This window comes from Eutrigla gurnardus (assembly GCF_963514095.1).
Source record: "Eutrigla gurnardus genome assembly, chromosome: 18".
Classification (NCBI taxonomy): Eukaryota; Metazoa; Chordata; class Actinopteri; order Perciformes; family Triglidae; genus Eutrigla; species Eutrigla gurnardus.
In genome coordinates this window covers 724,022-742,667 of record NC_139929.1, presented here as the reverse complement: position 1 = coordinate 742,667, position 18,646 = coordinate 724,022, and the positions used below count along the sequence as shown (strand labels likewise).

At 48.2% G+C, this 18,646-nt stretch overlaps 1 protein-coding gene across 2 annotated transcripts in view; it reads left to right on the top strand.

Annotated features, from left to right (window-relative positions):
• LOC311029168 (melanoma receptor tyrosine-protein kinase-like) overlaps window positions 1–18,325 on the top strand; it is a 23,567-nt gene extending 5,242 nt beyond the window's left edge. The window contains exons 2-27 of one of the 2 annotated variants that reach the window (XM_084034163.1): window positions 5,430–5,581; window positions 6,085–6,292; window positions 7,707–7,841; window positions 7,930–7,995; window positions 8,340–8,458; window positions 9,040–9,181; window positions 9,674–9,787; window positions 9,858–9,984; window positions 10,199–10,272; window positions 10,533–10,623; window positions 10,722–10,924; window positions 11,131–11,263; window positions 11,614–11,704; window positions 11,988–12,145; window positions 12,260–12,292; window positions 12,679–12,817; window positions 13,301–13,423; window positions 13,640–13,738; window positions 13,929–14,114; window positions 14,752–14,907; window positions 15,017–15,092; window positions 15,173–15,319; window positions 15,470–15,567; window positions 15,668–15,811; window positions 15,956–16,049; window positions 16,185–18,325. In XM_084034163.1, the coding sequence (XP_083890289.1) occupies window positions 5,430–5,581; window positions 6,085–6,292; window positions 7,707–7,841; window positions 7,930–7,995; window positions 8,340–8,458; window positions 9,040–9,181; window positions 9,674–9,787; window positions 9,858–9,984; window positions 10,199–10,272; window positions 10,533–10,623; window positions 10,722–10,924; window positions 11,131–11,263; window positions 11,614–11,704; window positions 11,988–12,145; window positions 12,260–12,292; window positions 12,679–12,817; window positions 13,301–13,423; window positions 13,640–13,738; window positions 13,929–14,114; window positions 14,752–14,907; window positions 15,017–15,092; window positions 15,173–15,319; window positions 15,470–15,567; window positions 15,668–15,811; window positions 15,956–16,049; window positions 16,185–16,531 (3,455 nt within the window). In that variant the 3' untranslated portion in view covers window positions 16,532–18,325. The remainder of the gene's footprint in view (window positions 1–5,429; window positions 5,582–6,084; window positions 6,293–7,706; window positions 7,842–7,929; window positions 7,996–8,339; window positions 8,459–9,039; window positions 9,182–9,673; window positions 9,788–9,857; window positions 9,985–10,198; window positions 10,273–10,532; window positions 10,624–10,721; window positions 10,925–11,130; window positions 11,264–11,613; window positions 11,705–11,987; window positions 12,146–12,259; window positions 12,293–12,678; window positions 12,818–13,300; window positions 13,424–13,639; window positions 13,739–13,928; window positions 14,115–14,751; window positions 14,908–15,016; window positions 15,093–15,172; window positions 15,320–15,469; window positions 15,568–15,667; window positions 15,812–15,955; window positions 16,050–16,184) is intronic. The other variant, XM_084034164.1, reaches the window with a different exon arrangement.
• The last annotated feature ends 321 nt before the right edge of the window (window positions 18,326–18,646 follow it).

Here is an 18,646-nt window from a genome sequence, read left to right as displayed (position 1 = left end):
ACAACAACAACAACCTCCACCAATCACACAGATCCCTTTAGTTTAAATCACATCAGCCTGAGGAGGAGGAGGAGGAGGAGGAGGAGGACACGTCCTCAGTCATCCACAGTGGACATTATTCACTGTGAAGACTCTGAAGCTCTTCAGCCGTTGGAATTTTCCTTCAACGGCAACAAAGTTTGAAAGAAGCAACTTCAGCAGACGAACAAGCAGAGTCTCGCTACGACCTGCAACAGTGCTGCAGGCAGGACACACACACACACACTCCAACGGTGCAGATGAAGTGATACGTTTCCGATCCACATTCAGTGTGTGTGTGTGTGTGTGTGTGTGAGTGTGTGTGTGTGTGTGTGTGTGTGTGTGTGTGTGTGTCGGACACTCTAAGTGAGAGTGAGTTTCTCAGACCTGCCGAGTGTTTGTTGAACAGGACGAGTGAATCTCAGCTGGTCGACACATTCCTGAGTGTGTGTGTGTGTGTGTGTGTGTGTGAGTGTGTGTGTGTGTGAGTGTGTGTGTGTGTGTGTGTGTGTGTGAGTGTGTGTGTTAGTGAGTGTGTGTGATGCACAGACACTAGGCCACTGTGTTTGTGTCGTCCTGCAGGACAACAAGAGCCTCAGAGTGAAACCATCGACACAGAAACGTCCCGCCGCGTTGCCGCCATCAATAAAACACTTAACCAGCGTTGAACCGCGACCCCTCGCCGTCCGCCGGACGTTCAGCTGCAGGGAAGGTGACTGCAGGTCAAACACTCAGCCGTCCATTCTCATCGCAGCTTTATGGATCCATCGTTTTAGTGCCATCGGTCTCCACTCAGACTTCCTTCTGCTTCATCAGACACACACACACACTCGATGTAAGGTCACAAAGGTCACGCTTTAGAGAAACAGCCGTGAAAAACAACGACCACGTCACAGCCGTGGTGTACGAATCAGAACTAGCGGTAACTACTATATTACTGGGAAAGTACTAATACTACACAGTAAAAGTAGAAAAACATCATCTTACAGTCGAGCCTGCAGATAAGAAGTATCTGTGAACAGCAGTAACACAGTACTTTGAGTAAATGTACTGTGAGTTGATACCAGATCAATAACTGAAGCTGATCAGCTTCATGTCTTATTTATTTATTTATATATATATATATAAACATATTTATAGCTTTGTTGTTTAGTTTGGAGGACTTTGTTGGTCTCAGGCTAGTCTGGATCCTGATTCAGGTCTTGACCCTGCAGGTCTGACGCTCGTCTTTCAGGCTGCTGTTCAGACAGCTGATTGGACGAGCCGGGATGTCAACAGGTGGACAAAGTGTCTCAGTGCTGAGAGACAACATGTTGACTGTTGTTGTGGCGGACAACGGGACTCTCATTACAGCTAATCACACACACACACACACACACACACACACACACACACACACACACACACACACACCCGTCTGAATAACATGAGTGTTGCAATGAGAGGACATGGTGACGAATGTGTGCAGGTACGGCTGTGTGTGTGTGTGTGTGTGTGTGTGTGTGCTTGAGAAGCAGATAAACTCTGATTGGCTGCTGCTGTGATTGGAATCTGGAGATGTTGCATTTTGGTTTTCCGATACGCCCACATTTCAAGATAATTTGGAGTTTTCGGTGTTTAACTCTAACACGATATGCACATGAAAACAGACGACTACAGACGTGTAGCAAGTAGATGTAAATTAAAAGGGGACCCAGCATGGAGCCCTGTGGCACCCCAGGGGAAAGCTTCCTGTTACAGAAACTTACAAGTGTGACTGCACTGCCAAACACTTTCATTCCGATTTCTTCCGAAACCTTTAAAACGTTTCTAAACTCCGGTGGCGTCGGGAATCCAGGGGCAAGAAACACTTTGAAATTGATCATGTAAATGGTCTTATTTTTTATGGCAGATCTTCTCTCATTTTGATCTCTGCAGCACCTTTAGTTGTTGTCAATAAGCTCATAAAAGCCGCTGAATGTCTCTGGGTGCAGAGCAGCAGCTGGAAGCATGAGTAACTAAACTCCAGAGGTCCTTGAACATAACATATTCCTTATAAATGGATTAATCTCTGCGTCCCGTCACCATGTCTGTCGCTGAAAGGTCAAACTTCTCCAGAGGAACGTTTCCAGTCAGAACCTCCGTGACGCACAAACACCTTTTTATATTTGCGTTTAGACGACATGAAAAGGGCTGACACATATTTTTAGGCTTAAGCTTCTTCCTTCCTGTCCATCCGGTCACCTGTCCTCTCCCACTGGTTTATTCCCACCTCAGCTCCCATGATCCTCCTTTTCTCTCCTTTTCCAGTTTCCTGACTCGTCCATCCTGTTCCTCCTCTCTCTCCTCCTCACGGCTTTAACATCACACAGGGATCAAACGTTCATCTGTTTATCTGGCCACCAGGGGGCGACTCCTCTCTGGTTGACAGGTTGCTACCATGCTACTGATGCTAGTCAGCTACTAAGATGACTTTAACAACTACTCAACTTTACAAAGCTGTAAAGTTTACCTTGAATTATGGTGTTGCTAGTTTACGCGACGACGCTGGAGTTGCGTAATCAAAAGATTTCACTCTGGAACACGGTTTCAAAAGTTGTCATTTGCAGTTCCCCAAAACAGTGTTGTCATGGAAACGACCGCTCGGAAGGTTAAAATACTTTTGCACATCATGTTGAAAGCGTGGTGACGTGAACGGCTCCACTTGTTCGTTTGTGTTCCTATTTTAACGTCTGCTGAGTGACGTGCGATCAGCTGTTTATGACGTCCAAACGTCAGCCGGCCGAGACGGCGATGTCCGTGTGTTCAGACTCATCTGGTGGACGGTACAGCTTTTAAAGCTCCGTGTGAAGGCCGGTATCACTAATGTGTGAAGAGAGAGACACACAACAGGTTTGACTTCCACACACATTGTTTGTTCAGGAACAGGTCGGATCATTTTCCTGGATGACGTCTTCAGTGTGTGTGTGTGTTAGTGAGTGAGTGTGTGTGTGTGTGTGTGTGTGTGTTAGCGAGTGAGTGTGTGTGTGTGTTAGTGAGTGTGTGTGTGTGTGTGTGTTAGTGAGTGAGTGTGTGTGTGTGTGTGTTAGTGAGTGTGTGTGTGTGTTAGTGAGTGTGTGTGTGCGTGTGTGTGTTAGTGAGTGTGTGTGTGTGTTAGTGAGTGTGTGTGTGTGTGTGTGTGTGTGTTAGTGAGTGTGTGTGTGTGTGTGTGTGTGTTAGTGAGTGAGTGTGTGTGTGTTAGTGAGTGAGTGTGTGTGTGTTTGTGAGTGTGTGTGTGTGTGTGTGATGACAGATGAGAGATAATAACGCAGCGTTCACCAGAAGGAAGTGGGACAATCACTGCTCCTGGATCAGTTGTGAAATCACGTCCAAATGAAATTCCAAACCCCCAAACGGGCGTAGCGTAGCCGTGGGCGGAGGAAGCCCACGTCACCGACGTGTCACAGGAAGCAGCTCCACGTGTAGCGAGCTCTTTTAAGACTTAATTTATTCATGCAACCACTGGTTCCTTGATGCGTTTTACTGCCTTTATTCCGCGTTGGGGACTACTTCCAGCGGTGGATGAATCCACATGTGGTGCTGTAGTGAGTTTGTGTGATTCAGTCTTAATAAACTGATGTTTTAATGCTAATCAAAGTATATACGTTTACTAAAATTACTCAGAAGATGAGATATCAGGCTTTGAGTTGCATTGTGGGTCTGCTGACTCAGCAACAGTGTGTGTTTGTGTGTGTTTAGACAAAGTGTTCCTACTTTCAGGGTCAAACGGTGGATTTATCAGTGAGCAGGTCGTCTACCTCTCACTGTTTGCTTGGTGCTTAAAGGGACAGTTCAACATTTATCTGTCAGCACACAGAGGGGTTAGCCTAGCTTAGCACACACACTGGTAGCAGGGGGGAACTGCTAGCCGAGCTGCATCAACACACGGTTAGTGTCCGAGCTAATCAGCCGGGTTCAGTTAAAGGCATGAGGATGTTTACTGGGTCTTGTCTCTCGACAACACACACAGCGGGCACCAAGGATACCGACCAACCAGTGGCCTGACAGAGCATAATCATGTGACTAGAAATGAGAGATGTTACGGTTACCAAGGTTGTTTTTGACCGGTGACACGAGTCCATCTGGAGGTCAGTGTCCGTGGCACCGAGCCCCCCGTTTATCCTGTAGCTGGAGAAGTGACTTTTTATTGCTGAGGTATAATAGTGAAAGGATTTTTATGGTCGTGTAAACCATAATTTCTCATAACATCAATCACGGTTATGAGATGTTATTTCACAGATTTGTAGTCGCCAATCAGAGAGAGGCAGAGAGCAGGCTGCAGCTGCGTTGTCTTTGTGACATCACAGCGGGGAGCTGGCCAATGGGAACACAGCCAGAAAAACACAGAGAAGCAAAGCGGTGGAGAGCCTCGTTAATGAATGATCTGCGTTCGCCTCTATCTAATAACGGGTTTGACAGCCTCACACGCCCATGTGACACCCACATTACTCTTTGTAGCTAGCCGGTCTGAGGTCCAGCAAGGAACCTCCTGGGTCCGGCGGAGCCTGCAGGGCTTCATTCCACCGTGAGGTGTCGATGTGTCTGAAGCGGTGGAACTCGTTCTTCTTGGGAAGCTGTCACACCTTCCTGCTTCTGCCTGAAGGCTCTTCAACGTCACTGGAACCATCACAACGTCACTGGGACCATCACAACGTCACTGGAACCATCACAACGTCACTGGAACCATCACTGGAAACGTTACTGGAGATGTCACTGGAACCATCACAACGTCACTGGAACCATCACTGGAACCATCACTGGAAACGTTACTGGAGATGTCACTGGAACCATCACAACGTCACTGGAACCATCACTGGAAACGTTACTGGAGATGTCACTGGAACCATCACAACGTCACTGGAACCATCACAACGTCACTGGAACCATCACTGGAACCATCACTGGAAACGTTACTGGAGATGTCACTGGAACCATCACAACGTCACTGGAACCATCACAACGTCACTGGAACCATCACTGGAAACATTTTATATTTAATCTTTACAAGTTAAGGTTTTGCTTTGAGTATTTTAAGCTTTTTAATGTGATTATTTTGTGTAGTAAAATAAAAATCTTTTTAACTTTATCTCTATTTTCAACTTAAAATTAAAAAAAATCCTCCAGACATAAGCATAAATGGTTAAATATCAAACCAGTGGTTCGTCACCTTTTGAAAACAAAACGTTTTCTCTGTGAGACGATAAAGAAGAACAAACTTCTTGTTCTTCTGAACCAACATGTCTGTGTGTACTTCTACTGGAGTAGAAGTACACATAGAATGTCTGGACTTTGTAAGAGGAAGAAGTTCTATACAACTTGAGTACATCAGGACTAGTGGCCATGGGAGGAACTGCAACTAACTTCAACTGTCTGTCTGTCTGTCCTCCCAACAGTGTGCCAGGGGTTGAGCAACCATTTGACGTTGTTGGTGACTCGTGAGAATCACTACGACAACATGGTGAGAATGTACTCCAACTGCTCCGTGGTCCTGGAGAACCTGGAGGTCACCTACACCCTGGAGCACCAGGACCTGTCCTTCCTCCAGGTCTGGATTGGTTCCAGTTTTGATCTCGTCTTCAGATTCTTTCCAGCTGCTGCTTTCATTCATTGTCAACATGTTCCTTCCTGTGGTGCTGCAGAGCTTCTTGTTTTATTCTCGAGGACGCTCTGACATCTGAACTGATGGGCAACTGCCAAACTCTTGTTTTCAGAAGACTCAAACCTCCGGAAGATAAACATGGACGCTGTTCTTTTAGTTAGAAAGCAGGTCAAAGCGTCTTTAATCCCAGTTGCTTGTCCAACTAGAATACAGCTGTGGTCATAATGCTAAACTAAATCAAGTTATCCCTCTGTAACTGAAATGAATCTGATCGCATTCACAATCAACCTACATTTCTTTAGTCTGTCTGTCTGTCTCTCTCTGCTTCCTAACTCTACCACTCCCAGTCTCTGCTGGGAACCTCCCAACTCCAACCAGCGAAGGAAATCAATCTGAAATTAAGAAAATGTTGAGTGGGATTTTGAAATGATTTCCTCTTCTTTCTTCAGAGCATCCAGGAAGTGGGCGGCTACGTTCTGATTGCCATGAACGAGGCCGCCCTCATCCCGCTGGTTAACCTGAAGCTGATCCGAGGCCAGATCCTCTACCAAAACCAGTTCTCCCTTCTGGTGGTGTCCAACTACAACAAGAACCACTCGTCTGCAACGATCAACTACACCAGTGGGCTGAGGCAGCTGCAGCTCAGCAATCTGACAGGTACGAACACCACCTTTCATTCCCCGACCCCGACCTAGTTCTAATCTGAACCTCAAGTCTGTAGAAATCATGGCGTAGTCTGACGTCACACATAGTTTTAACGCCGCTCCAACCGAAGCCACATCCCAACGCCTGGTTTCGTTACACAACATCATCCTGACGGTCGACGGTTTCATACCGTGTCGTAGTAGCCAGGCTGCCATGTCGGATTTCCAACGCTCTGTCACAGCCGTGACTTTGACCCATGACCTATAGGAGCACAGACCGATCCCCGAACAACGGCGAAGACACAGAACGCTTCTGTTACTATGGAAACAACAGCCCTCTTGAGGTTGAGAAAGCCGAGCAGCCGTGATTGGTCGAGGACATGACTCTGATCACGTGATCTGACACAGTAACGAATCAAGGTTCAGCAACCACAGTTGTCATGAATGTGGATATCAGCTCTCGAGACCACAACCAGGCTGGAAACACGTGGAGGTCTGTGGGGATCGACTTGTTTCTGGAGCCTCAGGTGGACATTTGAGGAACTGCAGTTCTTTGGGACTTCTTTGGTACTGGCAACATGTCCTCACTTTCCAAAAAATCTCCTCCTCGCAAAGATAGCTCTATAAGTACACACACACACACACACACAGAAATGACACAGACTAGGTGAGTGGTTCAAGGGCCCTTGAATAATGGAGCAATTACAGGTAGGCGGTGGTTCAGTATTTACACGAGTATTTACTGTCATTGTGTTCGGCTTCATTGCAACAAGCTGCCGCCGCGCTGGCAGCGAGCCGGCGGGTGGAGGTTGCACGCCGTTTAGAAGTCTTCAGTCAACACTGGATTGTGCTCTGGCAGCAGGAAGTAGACCGCACCCATACGAGCTTTGTCTGGCGGCGTACACGTTGTACTGTTGACTGTCAGATTGAGAGCAGCTCGTAGCTCAGCGTCTGGAGGCGGCGGGGAACGTCAATGTGTGATGTCAAATAAATATCCATGGATCTCGACACACACAGTCGTTCTCACCGCCATTGTGTTCTGTAGATTTAGTTAAACATGCGATTGAGTTAAATGTTGCGTCTGGCTCTTCCAATACGTCATGTAATGCTTTATGGCTGAAGGAGAAGTCCTAAAACAGGAACTAAACCCCCGGAGTTTGTGCCTCGTGTTTGGAAATGAAAAACGAGGGACGAAGCATTACGTTTTACTCAGCGGCTGCTAGTTAGCTCGCTAATATGCTACAGTTACAGGACAGACAAGACCAGGTGATCTGCTGGGCTGAGACGCTTGTTCTGTTGGCGATGGCGACAATCAATCAATCCACTCATCACTAAAAAGAAGGGATTTGGGGGTTTAGTCAAGTCTTTGACCTGGACTAGACATACTTCTTGAACTCCAAAATGCTAAAACCATATCTGCTCCTCAGAGATTCTGAAAGGAGGGGTAAAGATGTCCCACAATCCCTTGCTGTGCAACACCGACACCATCCAGTGGTGGGACATCCTGGACGAAGACAGCAAGCCCAGCATGCTTTTCAAGACTGACAACTACACACATGAATGTACGTACACAATGATGTAGCGTCCTGATGAAGCTGTGCTCTGCAGGAGGTGCTGGGTTTTAATGTGTGTGTGTGTGTGTGTTTGCAGGTGAGAAGTGTGACCCGGTGTGTAATGGTTCGTGTTGGGCTGCAGGACCGGATCACTGCCAGAAACGTAAACACACACCCGAACAGACCCGAACGTACTTCAACTCGTCAACTCTATGTCTTCAGACAGAAAATCCCCTGTTAACTCGTAGATTTTCACTTCAGGGTGAAACCACTTCATCGGTTCCTGAGGGGAAACTGTAAATTGTACATTTTCTGCCTCTTTAAATACTTGACAACTGTTTTAATCAATTAATCAATGATGATGTATTATTGTGGATGAAACAACCAGCAGTATATAGTCAGTTAAGTCGTTAAGCCATCAGCAATTACAATGATATCATATATATTTATTCTGCATAATGAATACTTGCTGGACGTGGAATAAGTGTGTCTCTGTGTCTCCACCAGTCACGAAGCTGCGCTGTGCAGCGCAGTGCAGCAGAAGGTGTCGCGGCCTGAAACCCGAGGACTGCTGTAATGAACATTGTGCCGCCGGCTGCTCTGGACCTCGAGCCACCGACTGCCTGGTCAGTGTCGCCGGATCCATCCTGCAACATGTACTACCACGTTGTCCTGTTTCAGCTCCGCTGCTTGGCGTAGCGACAAAAGACACGAGGATCTGGAGACTTACCTGTCTCCAGATCCTCCGTAAGCCCCACGTCCAGCATGTCCCGTATCAGGACAGGCCGTCCTCAGTCATGGCAGGCAGGTCCCATACCAAGGACTTGGTATATCTTGCATTGTAGCTCCCTGCCGTTGCTGTGAATAACAGGCAACATTGCTCAATAAAAACAATCCAAATTACTTACTTTTCACAAAAACCTGATCATAACGGGGAGACTAACAAACCGCTAGCGGTGATTGGCTGTTACCAGACCACATCGGACTGAAAACAATGAGCAGCGCAGGGAAAAAGAAGTCCAGATCACCGCTGGCGACGCGAGAACCCCAGAAACCCGAGACGCTGACCATCTCTCCACCAATAGCTGATGGGTTCATAGATTGCCTTAAAGAGAAATGTTCCCAACTATCAGCAAATGTCCTCTGTGGTTGAGTTGCTGTCGTCTCTTCTACTTCTACACACTAAAGACTGTCTTTCTGTCTCCAGGCCTGCACCGACTTTAATGATGATGGAACCTGTAAAGCTAACTGTCCTTCTCTGACGATCTACAAGCAAAATACCCACGAGGTGGTCAACAACCCCAACGCCAAGTTCGCCTACGGGGCGACCTGCGTCAAGGCCTGCCCACGTATGAACTATTCATTTCATATTTCTTCAAATGCAGTGAAGAAATGATCCAACCGATGGATCCTTCTCAGCCTAACTTGATTCAAACATTATGAGGCATCTCCTCCATCACGATAGAAATAAAAGGAATCAAATGTGGTCTCTGACTCCATTTTAATCAGATGACGTTAGTTGCCTCTCCATGCTCTTTCTTGTCAACCGCAGCTGGTTGCTAGGCAATGGCAGCATCATAGGTTGTGGTGGTAACAGCCAGTGATGCAAATAGGATATCCTCTGTAGACCGGACCGTCTCATTTCAGAGACCACCAGGTCCAGCCTTTGTGGTCTACAAGTGGCCAACATAGACCTCTGACCTGGGACAAGGACACTATCTGTGGTTTTGCTGCATCAAATCTCATCCTTTTTCAGTGTGACAGTGATATTTGTGTGCAATAACAACTTTGTGGAGTTTGGGAAGAAATGAATCACTTCTGCTGTGTTTGTTTGCATACAGACAACTACTTGGTGACAGGTGGATCGTGTGTTCGTACCTGCAGCGCTGGCATGTACGAGGTGAAGGAGAACGGAATCCAGCGCTGCAAAGTCTGCGATGGTCCCTGTGCTAAAGGTAAAGAGACGAGGACAGAGACACCTTCATCCCAAACTCATTACCTGATGAAGTCTTCCTCTTCCTCCAGTTTGTGAGGGAATCGGTGTCGGCGCTCTGGTCGACGCCTTAGCCATCAACGCCTCCAACATCGAATCCTTCAGGAACTGCACTAAGATCGACGGGGCCGTCTCCTTCCTGGAAACCTCCTTCACTGGGTGAGATACCGCCTTAAAACAGCCATGGGGCTTTAAAGGTCCCGATTACTTTGGATAACCCCATTTCTTGCATCCCAAGTCAGAGAGCTGACAAAATATGTGAGACCAGGTGGACTGTCTGAAGCTTTGAATTTCCTGATATGCAGTGATGGAAAGGGTTGGTCTTTGGAGGAAAATCAGAAACTAGAGGCTTTTCTTTCATTGGCTCTTCCAGGGACGCTCACTATAAAATCCCGCCCATGGACCCGGCTAAACTGGAGTACTTCAGGACAGTGAAGGAAATCAGAGGTAGGTCAGAGGTCGTCAGGCTATGATGGAAAAGGCTTTTACAACTTTTACTTCTGTAGACTCTGATAGTTATTTTGTGTGCACTCGTTGCCAATAAGAGTTTTGGGTTCCAGAACAGTTGTTCTGAATGAGATCATGAGATCTTTTTGACGATCTGGTGTAAGCACCGGCTGCCACGGTGTGAGAAGCTTTGTGTAGCGTTGCAGAGAACGGTTGGTTTCCTTGAACAGTGCAGGAAAGTCAGTGTGTGTGTCCTCCAGGTTTCCTGCTGATCCAGTCTTGGCCGGAGAACCTGACCTCTCTGTCAGTGTTTGAGAACTTGGAGATCATCAGAGGAAGAACAACACACCAGTGAGTCGGCTGATAAAACTATTGCTATGGAAAGAAAGGTAAAAGAACCTTTACTGACACAGTATTACTTGCTTCCATGGCGGTCCATCTTCCCTCAGCAGTAAGTACAGCGTGGTGGTAGCAGGGACCAAGCACCTCCGCTGGCTGGGTCTACGCTCTCTGAAGGAGGTGAGCGCCGGCTTGGTGTTGATGCAGACCAACTCTCAGCTCTGCTTCAACCAGCCCGCCCAGTGGAGCTCCTTATTCAGGTCCAAGGACCAGATCCTCATCCTGCGCAACAACCCTTCCCTACAAGTCTGCGGTGAGCTTCTAGTAGTGGTTCACGGCACACGGTACGATGTCATGTGATATCTGGTGTAAATCTGAAGTCATACTTATACTTCACAATAAACTCAAGTACAGAGGACTTGAGATGCATAGATGGTTATAATGAATACACGTGTTCTTGTCATCTATCGTTCCTGCTGTCGCTGCTTCCATGAAAACCTTCTCGTCTCGCTCACACAGAACAACAGAATCGAACCTGTGACGTGGAGTGTACAGACGAGGGCTGCTGGGGTCCCGGTCCCACCATGTGTGTCTCCTGTCACCATTTCAACCGTAGGGGGCGCTGTGTGGCGCTCTGCAACACTCTGCAGGGGTGAGACTGCTCAATGGCACATCAGCAGACTCTGCTGGGACTCCAACCTGTGGCCTTATTCCTGAAGAGTACTTCATCCTACAGCTAGAGTACTTCATCCTACAGCTAGAGTACTTCATCCTACAGCTAGAGTACTTCCTCCTACAGCTAGAGTACTTCATCCTACAGCTAGAGTACTTCCTCCTACAGCTAGAGTACTTCCTCCTACAGCTAGAGTACTTCATCCTACAGCTAGAGTACTTCATCCTACAGCTAGAGTACTTCCTCCTACAGCTAGAGTACTTCATCCTACAGCTGTACTTCATCCTACAGCTAGAGTACTCTGACGGCGGTGTACTGTGTCTCTGCAGCGAGCCCAGGGAGGTGCAGGTGAACAGCAGCTGTGTGGAGTGCCACCCAGAGTGTCTGCTGAAGACCGGGACCCTGACCTGCCGAGGACCGGTCAGTCCAGCACCTTCATCTGAGTAATAAACGGTTGACTTGATCCATAAACCAGGCCTTCCTCAGCTGAAGTAAACCTAACGTGGTGTTCATGAACTATTTACAGCTGTTTTACGTCCCTGTTATTACGTGATGTATAATTCAGTATTTACAATCTCAGAAAATGCCCACACTGCTAAATAAAGACTTTAATCTTTAATCTCTGAGTTTTCTCTGTGAATACTGCCCCCCCTGCTAATAACACTTTAAACCCACCAAACACCTTACCTACCCCCCCCTGCAGGGTCCAGACCAGTGCTCCCAGTGCGCCCACTCTAGAGACGGCCCCCACTGTGTGCCGCGCTGCCCCCGCGGCATGCTGGGAGACAGGGGCGCGCTGATCTGGAAGTACCCCGACAGGACGGGCCAGTGCCAGCCGTGTCATCAGAACTGCACCCAGGGGTGAGTCCGTGTCGTCGATCATCACCGATAGTCACCGATCGTCACCGATCGTCACCGAACATCACCGAACATCACCGAACATCACCAATAAACACCGTGTGTCTGTGTCTGCAGGTGTTCAGGTCCTGGACGGTCCGGATGCACCGGGTAAACCACATCTTTACCAAACTTTCATTTAGTCCCCTTCTCCAAGACCAGAGACCAGAGACCAGACTCGCTAACACCCCCAAGTCTGTGTTCATGGACCGGTCCCTGTTAGCATTCAGCTAGCTAGGCTATGAAGCAGGTTCATGAGGAACACCAGTTCACACCACATGTTCTGTCTCCTGTCAAGTCCTGCTTCCTGTTCAGAGTCCGGATGATCTAGATGATCTAGATTAGTTCAGACGAGTCCAGATGAGTCTAGATGAGTCCAGGTATCCCGGTTGTGATCTGGTTTTGGGGGTGTTGACCTCTGACCTGGTTGAATGGGAGTCAGTGGTTTCTTGTATCTAACAGGGACAATGCTGGTCTAAACGTCTGCTTGTCCTCAGAGCTGCTGCCGGCTCCACGCTGGCCGTGGTGGGGGGGCTGCTCGCCGCGCTCGTCCTGTCACTGGTTGTCTTTGTGTTGCTACGGCGACAGCGAATCAGAAGGAAGAGGACCCTACGCCGCCTGCTGCAGGACAGAGAGGTGTGTTATTCAGTACACACACACACACACACAGACTCACACAGACACACACGCACACTCACACACACACAGACACACACACACACACACACTCACACACACACACACACAGACACACACACACACACACACACACAGACTCTCACACACACACACACACACACACACAGACACACACACACACACACACACTCACACACAGACACACACACACAGACTCACACACACACACACAGACACACACGCACACTCACACACAGACACACACACACACAGACTCTCACACACACACACACACACAGACACACACACACACACACAGACACACACACACACACCCACACACACACAGACTCACACAGACACAGACACAGACTCACACAGACACAGACACACACAGACACACACACACAGACACACACACACACACACACAGACTCACACAGACACACACAGACTCAGTGTTACACGTGTGCGCTGCAGTTGGTGGAGCCGTTGACGCCGAGCGGCGAAGCGCCCAATCAGGCACTGCTGAGGATCCTGAAGGAGTCGGAGTTTAAGAAGATCCGGGTGCTCGGCTCCGGAGCCTTCGGGACCGTCTTCAAGGTGAGAACCCATCAGGTGTCGGGATGGAACACACATCCATCTAGATAGATACTGTATATATATATATATATATATATATATATATATATATAACTTTAAAACAAGCATTCATGGTTGCCAGAGGATAAATCCTCGGACATGCCATGAGGCCTTCTTTTAATTGGTTTGATGTTGTATTTGAACATCCTGCCATGTTATTGATGATGCTGTTTTTAGGGTCTGTGGATCCCTGAAGGAGAGAACGTGAGGATCCCAGTAGCCATTAAGGTTCTCCGAGAGGCCACATCCCCAAAAGCCAACAAAGAGATCCTGGATGTAAGCCTCCTCGTCTTCATTCTTCTGAATCTTCCTCGTTGATCCACCAGTCTTTGCTGTTGTTCACCTCCTCTTCCTCCGTCTCCTTGTTGTTCTTCCTACTTGTTTGGATATGAAGTGATGTTGATGCTGGGTTCAGGTGTCAGGGTGTCGATGAGTATATGCTAATGGGTGGTGTGTGTGTGTGTAGGAGGCGTACGTGATGGCGAGCGTGGATCACCCTCACGTGTGTCGTCTGCTGGGGATCTGCCTGACGTCGTCGGTCCAGCTGGTGGCCCAGCTGATGCCGTATGGCTGTTTGCTGGACTACGTCCGACACCACAGGGAGCACGTCGGGGCTCAGTGGCTGCTCAACTGGTGCGTCCAGATCGCCAAGGTGAGTCACTTCAGGAGGTCTTCCCGGGCCGGCGGCCCGATGAGCTCACCGCTCACTTTGCATCTGTCTAAGCAGGAAATCTGGGCCTGAGGCAGCCAGCTGCCTGTAAGCCTGCTGAGGCCTATTAGCCCGAACGCAGCAGGAAACCGTGTGTGCGTTAATCTGTTCACTCGCTGTTTACCGTCTCAACTGGATTCAAAGTGCTGGGAAAACCACAAACAACAAGGTCATGAGATCAATGTCAGATCTTCAGTTATTCTGCAGCATTAAGCTGCCGTTGACTTCCCTCCAGACACCTCTGCAGCGCTGTGATTGGTCAACGTCCAGGGTCTGAACTTCTCTTTGTTCATTCCTTACACTATTTCTGTCACTTCTCATGTGAACAGCCGAAGGTCTGATAATTCCTACTTTCCCAACAAATATATACATATAATATCATTCTCTGGAAATAATACATTAATAACAAAGGAGACAGACAGCAGCAGATACACAAGGTGTATATATATATATATATATATATACACATATATAAATGGTAAAGGAGCCACTTCAGGAAGGTTTGCCTGTATGTGACGTTCACGCCGACTCATCTTAAAACCCTTTCAGCCGTAACACGTTAAACCTGCGTCGTCTGCAGGGGATGAACTACCTGGAAGAGCGCCACCTGGTGCATCGAGACCTGGCGGCCAGAAACGTCCTGGTGAAAACCCCCAACCACGTCAAGATCACCGACTTCGGCCTCGCCAAGCTGCTGACGGCGGACGAGAAGGAGTACCACGCCGACGGAGGCAAGGTGTGTTTGTCGACCGTGAAACGGCGGCGGCTGTTCTCGCGGTGAAACATCCGGCTGTGTTCAGTCACCTTTAGTGTCTCCAGGTCAGTGGGTGTCTGTCTCCCTGCAGGTTCCCATTAAGTGGATGGCGTTGGAGTCCATCCTCCAGTGGACCTACACACATCAGAGCGACGTCTGGAGCTACGGTAACTCACCCATCCAACTCCGTCCACGCCGCCGTGTCAGTCAGGGCCGTTTCCTCAGTGAGTGTGTGTGTGGTCTGCAGGTGTGACGGTGTGGGAGCTCATGACGTTCGGCTCCAAGCCCTACGACGGGATCCCGGCCAGCGAGGTGGCCTCGGTGCTGGAGAGGGGGGACCGGCTGCCCCAGCCCCCCATCTGCACCATCGACGTCTACATGATCATGGTGAAATGTAAGAGGCCGTCCTCTGGAACTATCTAGCTAGTTATCAGTAGACACAGCTGTTGATCCTGATGATGAAGCACACTCCCGACCTGGACCTGGACCTGGACCTGGATGAGTCTGAGGGAACCGTGATGTGAGTGATCTTCTGTGTCTCCAGGTTGGATGATCGATCCGTCCAGTCGGCCCACGTTCAGAGAGCTGATCGTGGAGTTCTCCAAAACGGCCAGAGACCCTTCCAGATACCTGGTCATACAGGTGAGCCGTGTGTGTGTGTGTGGTTGACAGTAAACCACTGAAGAAGAATGGCTGCCGTGTATCTGCTGTCAACGTGACCATGATGCTCCTCCCGTGTCAGGGCGAGCTGCCGAGTCCCACAGACAGCAGGTTCTACTCTCGCCTGCTGAGCTCAGACGACATGGACGACGTGGTCGACGCCGACGAATACCTGCTGCCGTACAAAGGAATGGGTAACCATGACAACCGCCCCTGCAGCGCCACGGTAACTACGCCAAGTCTTTTGTCCTGCAACAGCTGAAGAACTAAGAAATAATGTTTGAAATGCATGAAAGGCAAACTAACCGCTACTCGTAGCTACGTGCTAACAGGAAGTACATTTTCTGCTGCGTCTCCTTCTTCCTGTCAGAATGGTCATCCAGTCAGACAGAACAGCATCGCTCTGCGTTACATCACCGATCCGACACGCTGCACGCCAGATCGAGATGACGACGCCGCTCATGGTACGTCTGCAGTTGAAATCCACTGAGGAAACACATGAATTCACGTAAAACACACGGAATATCTGTGTGGAACCGAACGGTTTATTTACGTTTATAAGTAACTAGAAGAAGAGTGTTAATAAGGTTCTCTTTCAGAGTACATGAACCAGAGTATGAGTGAGAACGGCCGGAGCAGCCGGCTGTCGGAGGTGTTGAATCCCAACTACGAGGACCTGAGTGTGGGCTGGGGCGCCGCCTCGCTCCCCTTCCCTCTGGAGGACAAGCAGCCGTTCAGCCGAGTGTCGGAGGCCCCCGAATACCTGAACACCGCCCAGAACTCACTCCCCCTGGCCGCCGGCGACAGCCTCGACAACCCGGACTACCAGGCTGACTTCCTGCCGCAGGCCACGCCCCCCACCACCGGGAACGGTCTGTTCCTCCCGGCGGCGGAGAACCTGGAGTACCTGGGTCTGAGTGCCACGCTGCAAGCCCACGTCCGCTAGGGGGCAGCAGCGCTCAAACACTTTGGTCTACCGCCAGTATTTATTTTAGTTGTTTTTATGATTGTCTTCTGCTACACTGGAATCAAACCTGCACGCTGACCGTTGCTCAATGGCACTCCGACGGCTGAGGAACTTTGCAACGGCGGCTTCAACCAAACAGAACAAACCACTTCAGCTGAACTGGATCAGGTACTTGAACCGGTCCTCTGCAGGACGAGACAACATGATGGATGGACGTCCTGGTTCCGTCCCACGTTTCCTCAAAGACCTGGAGATCCAATCAGGGCCACAGAAGAAGTTTTTTACTAATGAGCATCACTGTGATAATGATAATAATAAAAAAAACAATAATAATAAAATAATATTAATTTAAAAAAAAAATAATAATAATAATCTACATGTTATCATGTAGTCCTGGTAATATGGCTGTGAAGAGACAGTTCAGGAACAGAAGTACCACAGCGCCCCCTGCTGGTGATAAAGAGGCTCTGCAGCTCACTAAAGTCAGAAAACTTGGTCCCATTAATAACATTTTTAAAAACAACCAGAACGGTTTCTTCGTATTTGTTTGGTAACATGTAAATCCATGAACTAATTTTAATGTAATGGTTTATAACGGGTCATAATGTTGTCATATGATGTGCAGATGTGTTTCTTACATTTTAAACAACTTCTGTATTTATATTATGACAGCTGTTTTTTACTGGATTAACATTCCAGTTAAAACGTGTCAGTGCTTGTAAATAACAAAGCAGCAGAGGTTCCTTTTCATTTAAATGCAGATTGTGTTTTAACAACCACTTTTTCTCGTCTTAAACACCACTTAATTCACAATGCGATAAGATCACGATACGATAATTAACTTAAGTCACGATACGATATTTTCACTATTCTATGTATTTATTGTGATTTAACACTGTTTCCTCTACAGCGGAGAGGAGTGTTTTATTTTGGCGGGACGCCACAGTCGGATTGTATTTCCTGCTGTTTGTGGTTTCCTTGAACACAGAGGAAGACGAGTTTCCTTCCTGTGAACAGAACCTTTGGGATCCAGGATCCGGACTTGAGTTCCATGGGAGGAGAGAAGGTTTTCAGTCCGTTTACGAGCATCGGTGTTGAAATCATGAAAACCTTCCGTCATCATTGGAACCTGCAGTTTCATGTACAGACTTTAATGAATTAATACTATGTGTAAAGTTGTTTTTAATTCTCCTTTACTTGACAAGAATGAGCCAATTTTATTATTATTATGCCTGTTTGTCGCTGCTGTGGAGTGCAAATGTACGGAAGCTGAGAACCGTCGAGGATCTCAGGTTCTCAAGGACCTTTAAGGACCTTGAATATCATTGATCTCATGACAAGAAATGTTGAGTCTTTAAGCAACGAGGGGAAACGACGCTTTGAAAGCGGTTTCTCCAAAGACCAACTTCACACCTCACAAAACAGGAAACACTCTTTCTGACATTTATTGCTAAATTGAGGAAAATGCAGAGGCTAAGCCCCGCCCCTTCCTGTGTCGCCCATGGGCCCTAATCCTTATTCAGGATGAATAACCAGCAGCACCAATCCCCTTTTGTGTTGTTGGGACAGGAATGAAAGGTTTCCTGATTCCATCAGACACGACGGCACTCAGCTCCCGTACTAAAGGACCTTGAATGTAAATGTTGTGTTCTGTAGCATTTTAGCTTTATTGTTGTTGAATGTGAAATATGAGAATCTGTTTTACAGGATTCAGCCAACCTGCTAACAGGGCCCCGTGTTACTGGAAACACATTAAAGTTATTTCCATTTGGTTGTCTGACGTTAGAGTAACATCTGTCTCCTCAATGAAGAGCATTTATATCAAATAATAATAACAAACTGGTTTAATAACCGACCTGAGACTACAGACCTGTTACAGACCAGTGGGGGGACCCACTGAGACTACAGACTACTGGTGGGACCCACTGAGACTACAGACCTGTTACAGACCAGTGGGGGGACCCACTGAGACTACAGACCTGTTACAGACCAGTGGGGGGACCCACTGAGACTACAGACTACTGGTGGGACCCACTGAGACTACAGACCTGTTACAGACCAGCGGGGGGGACCCACTGAGACTACAGACCCACT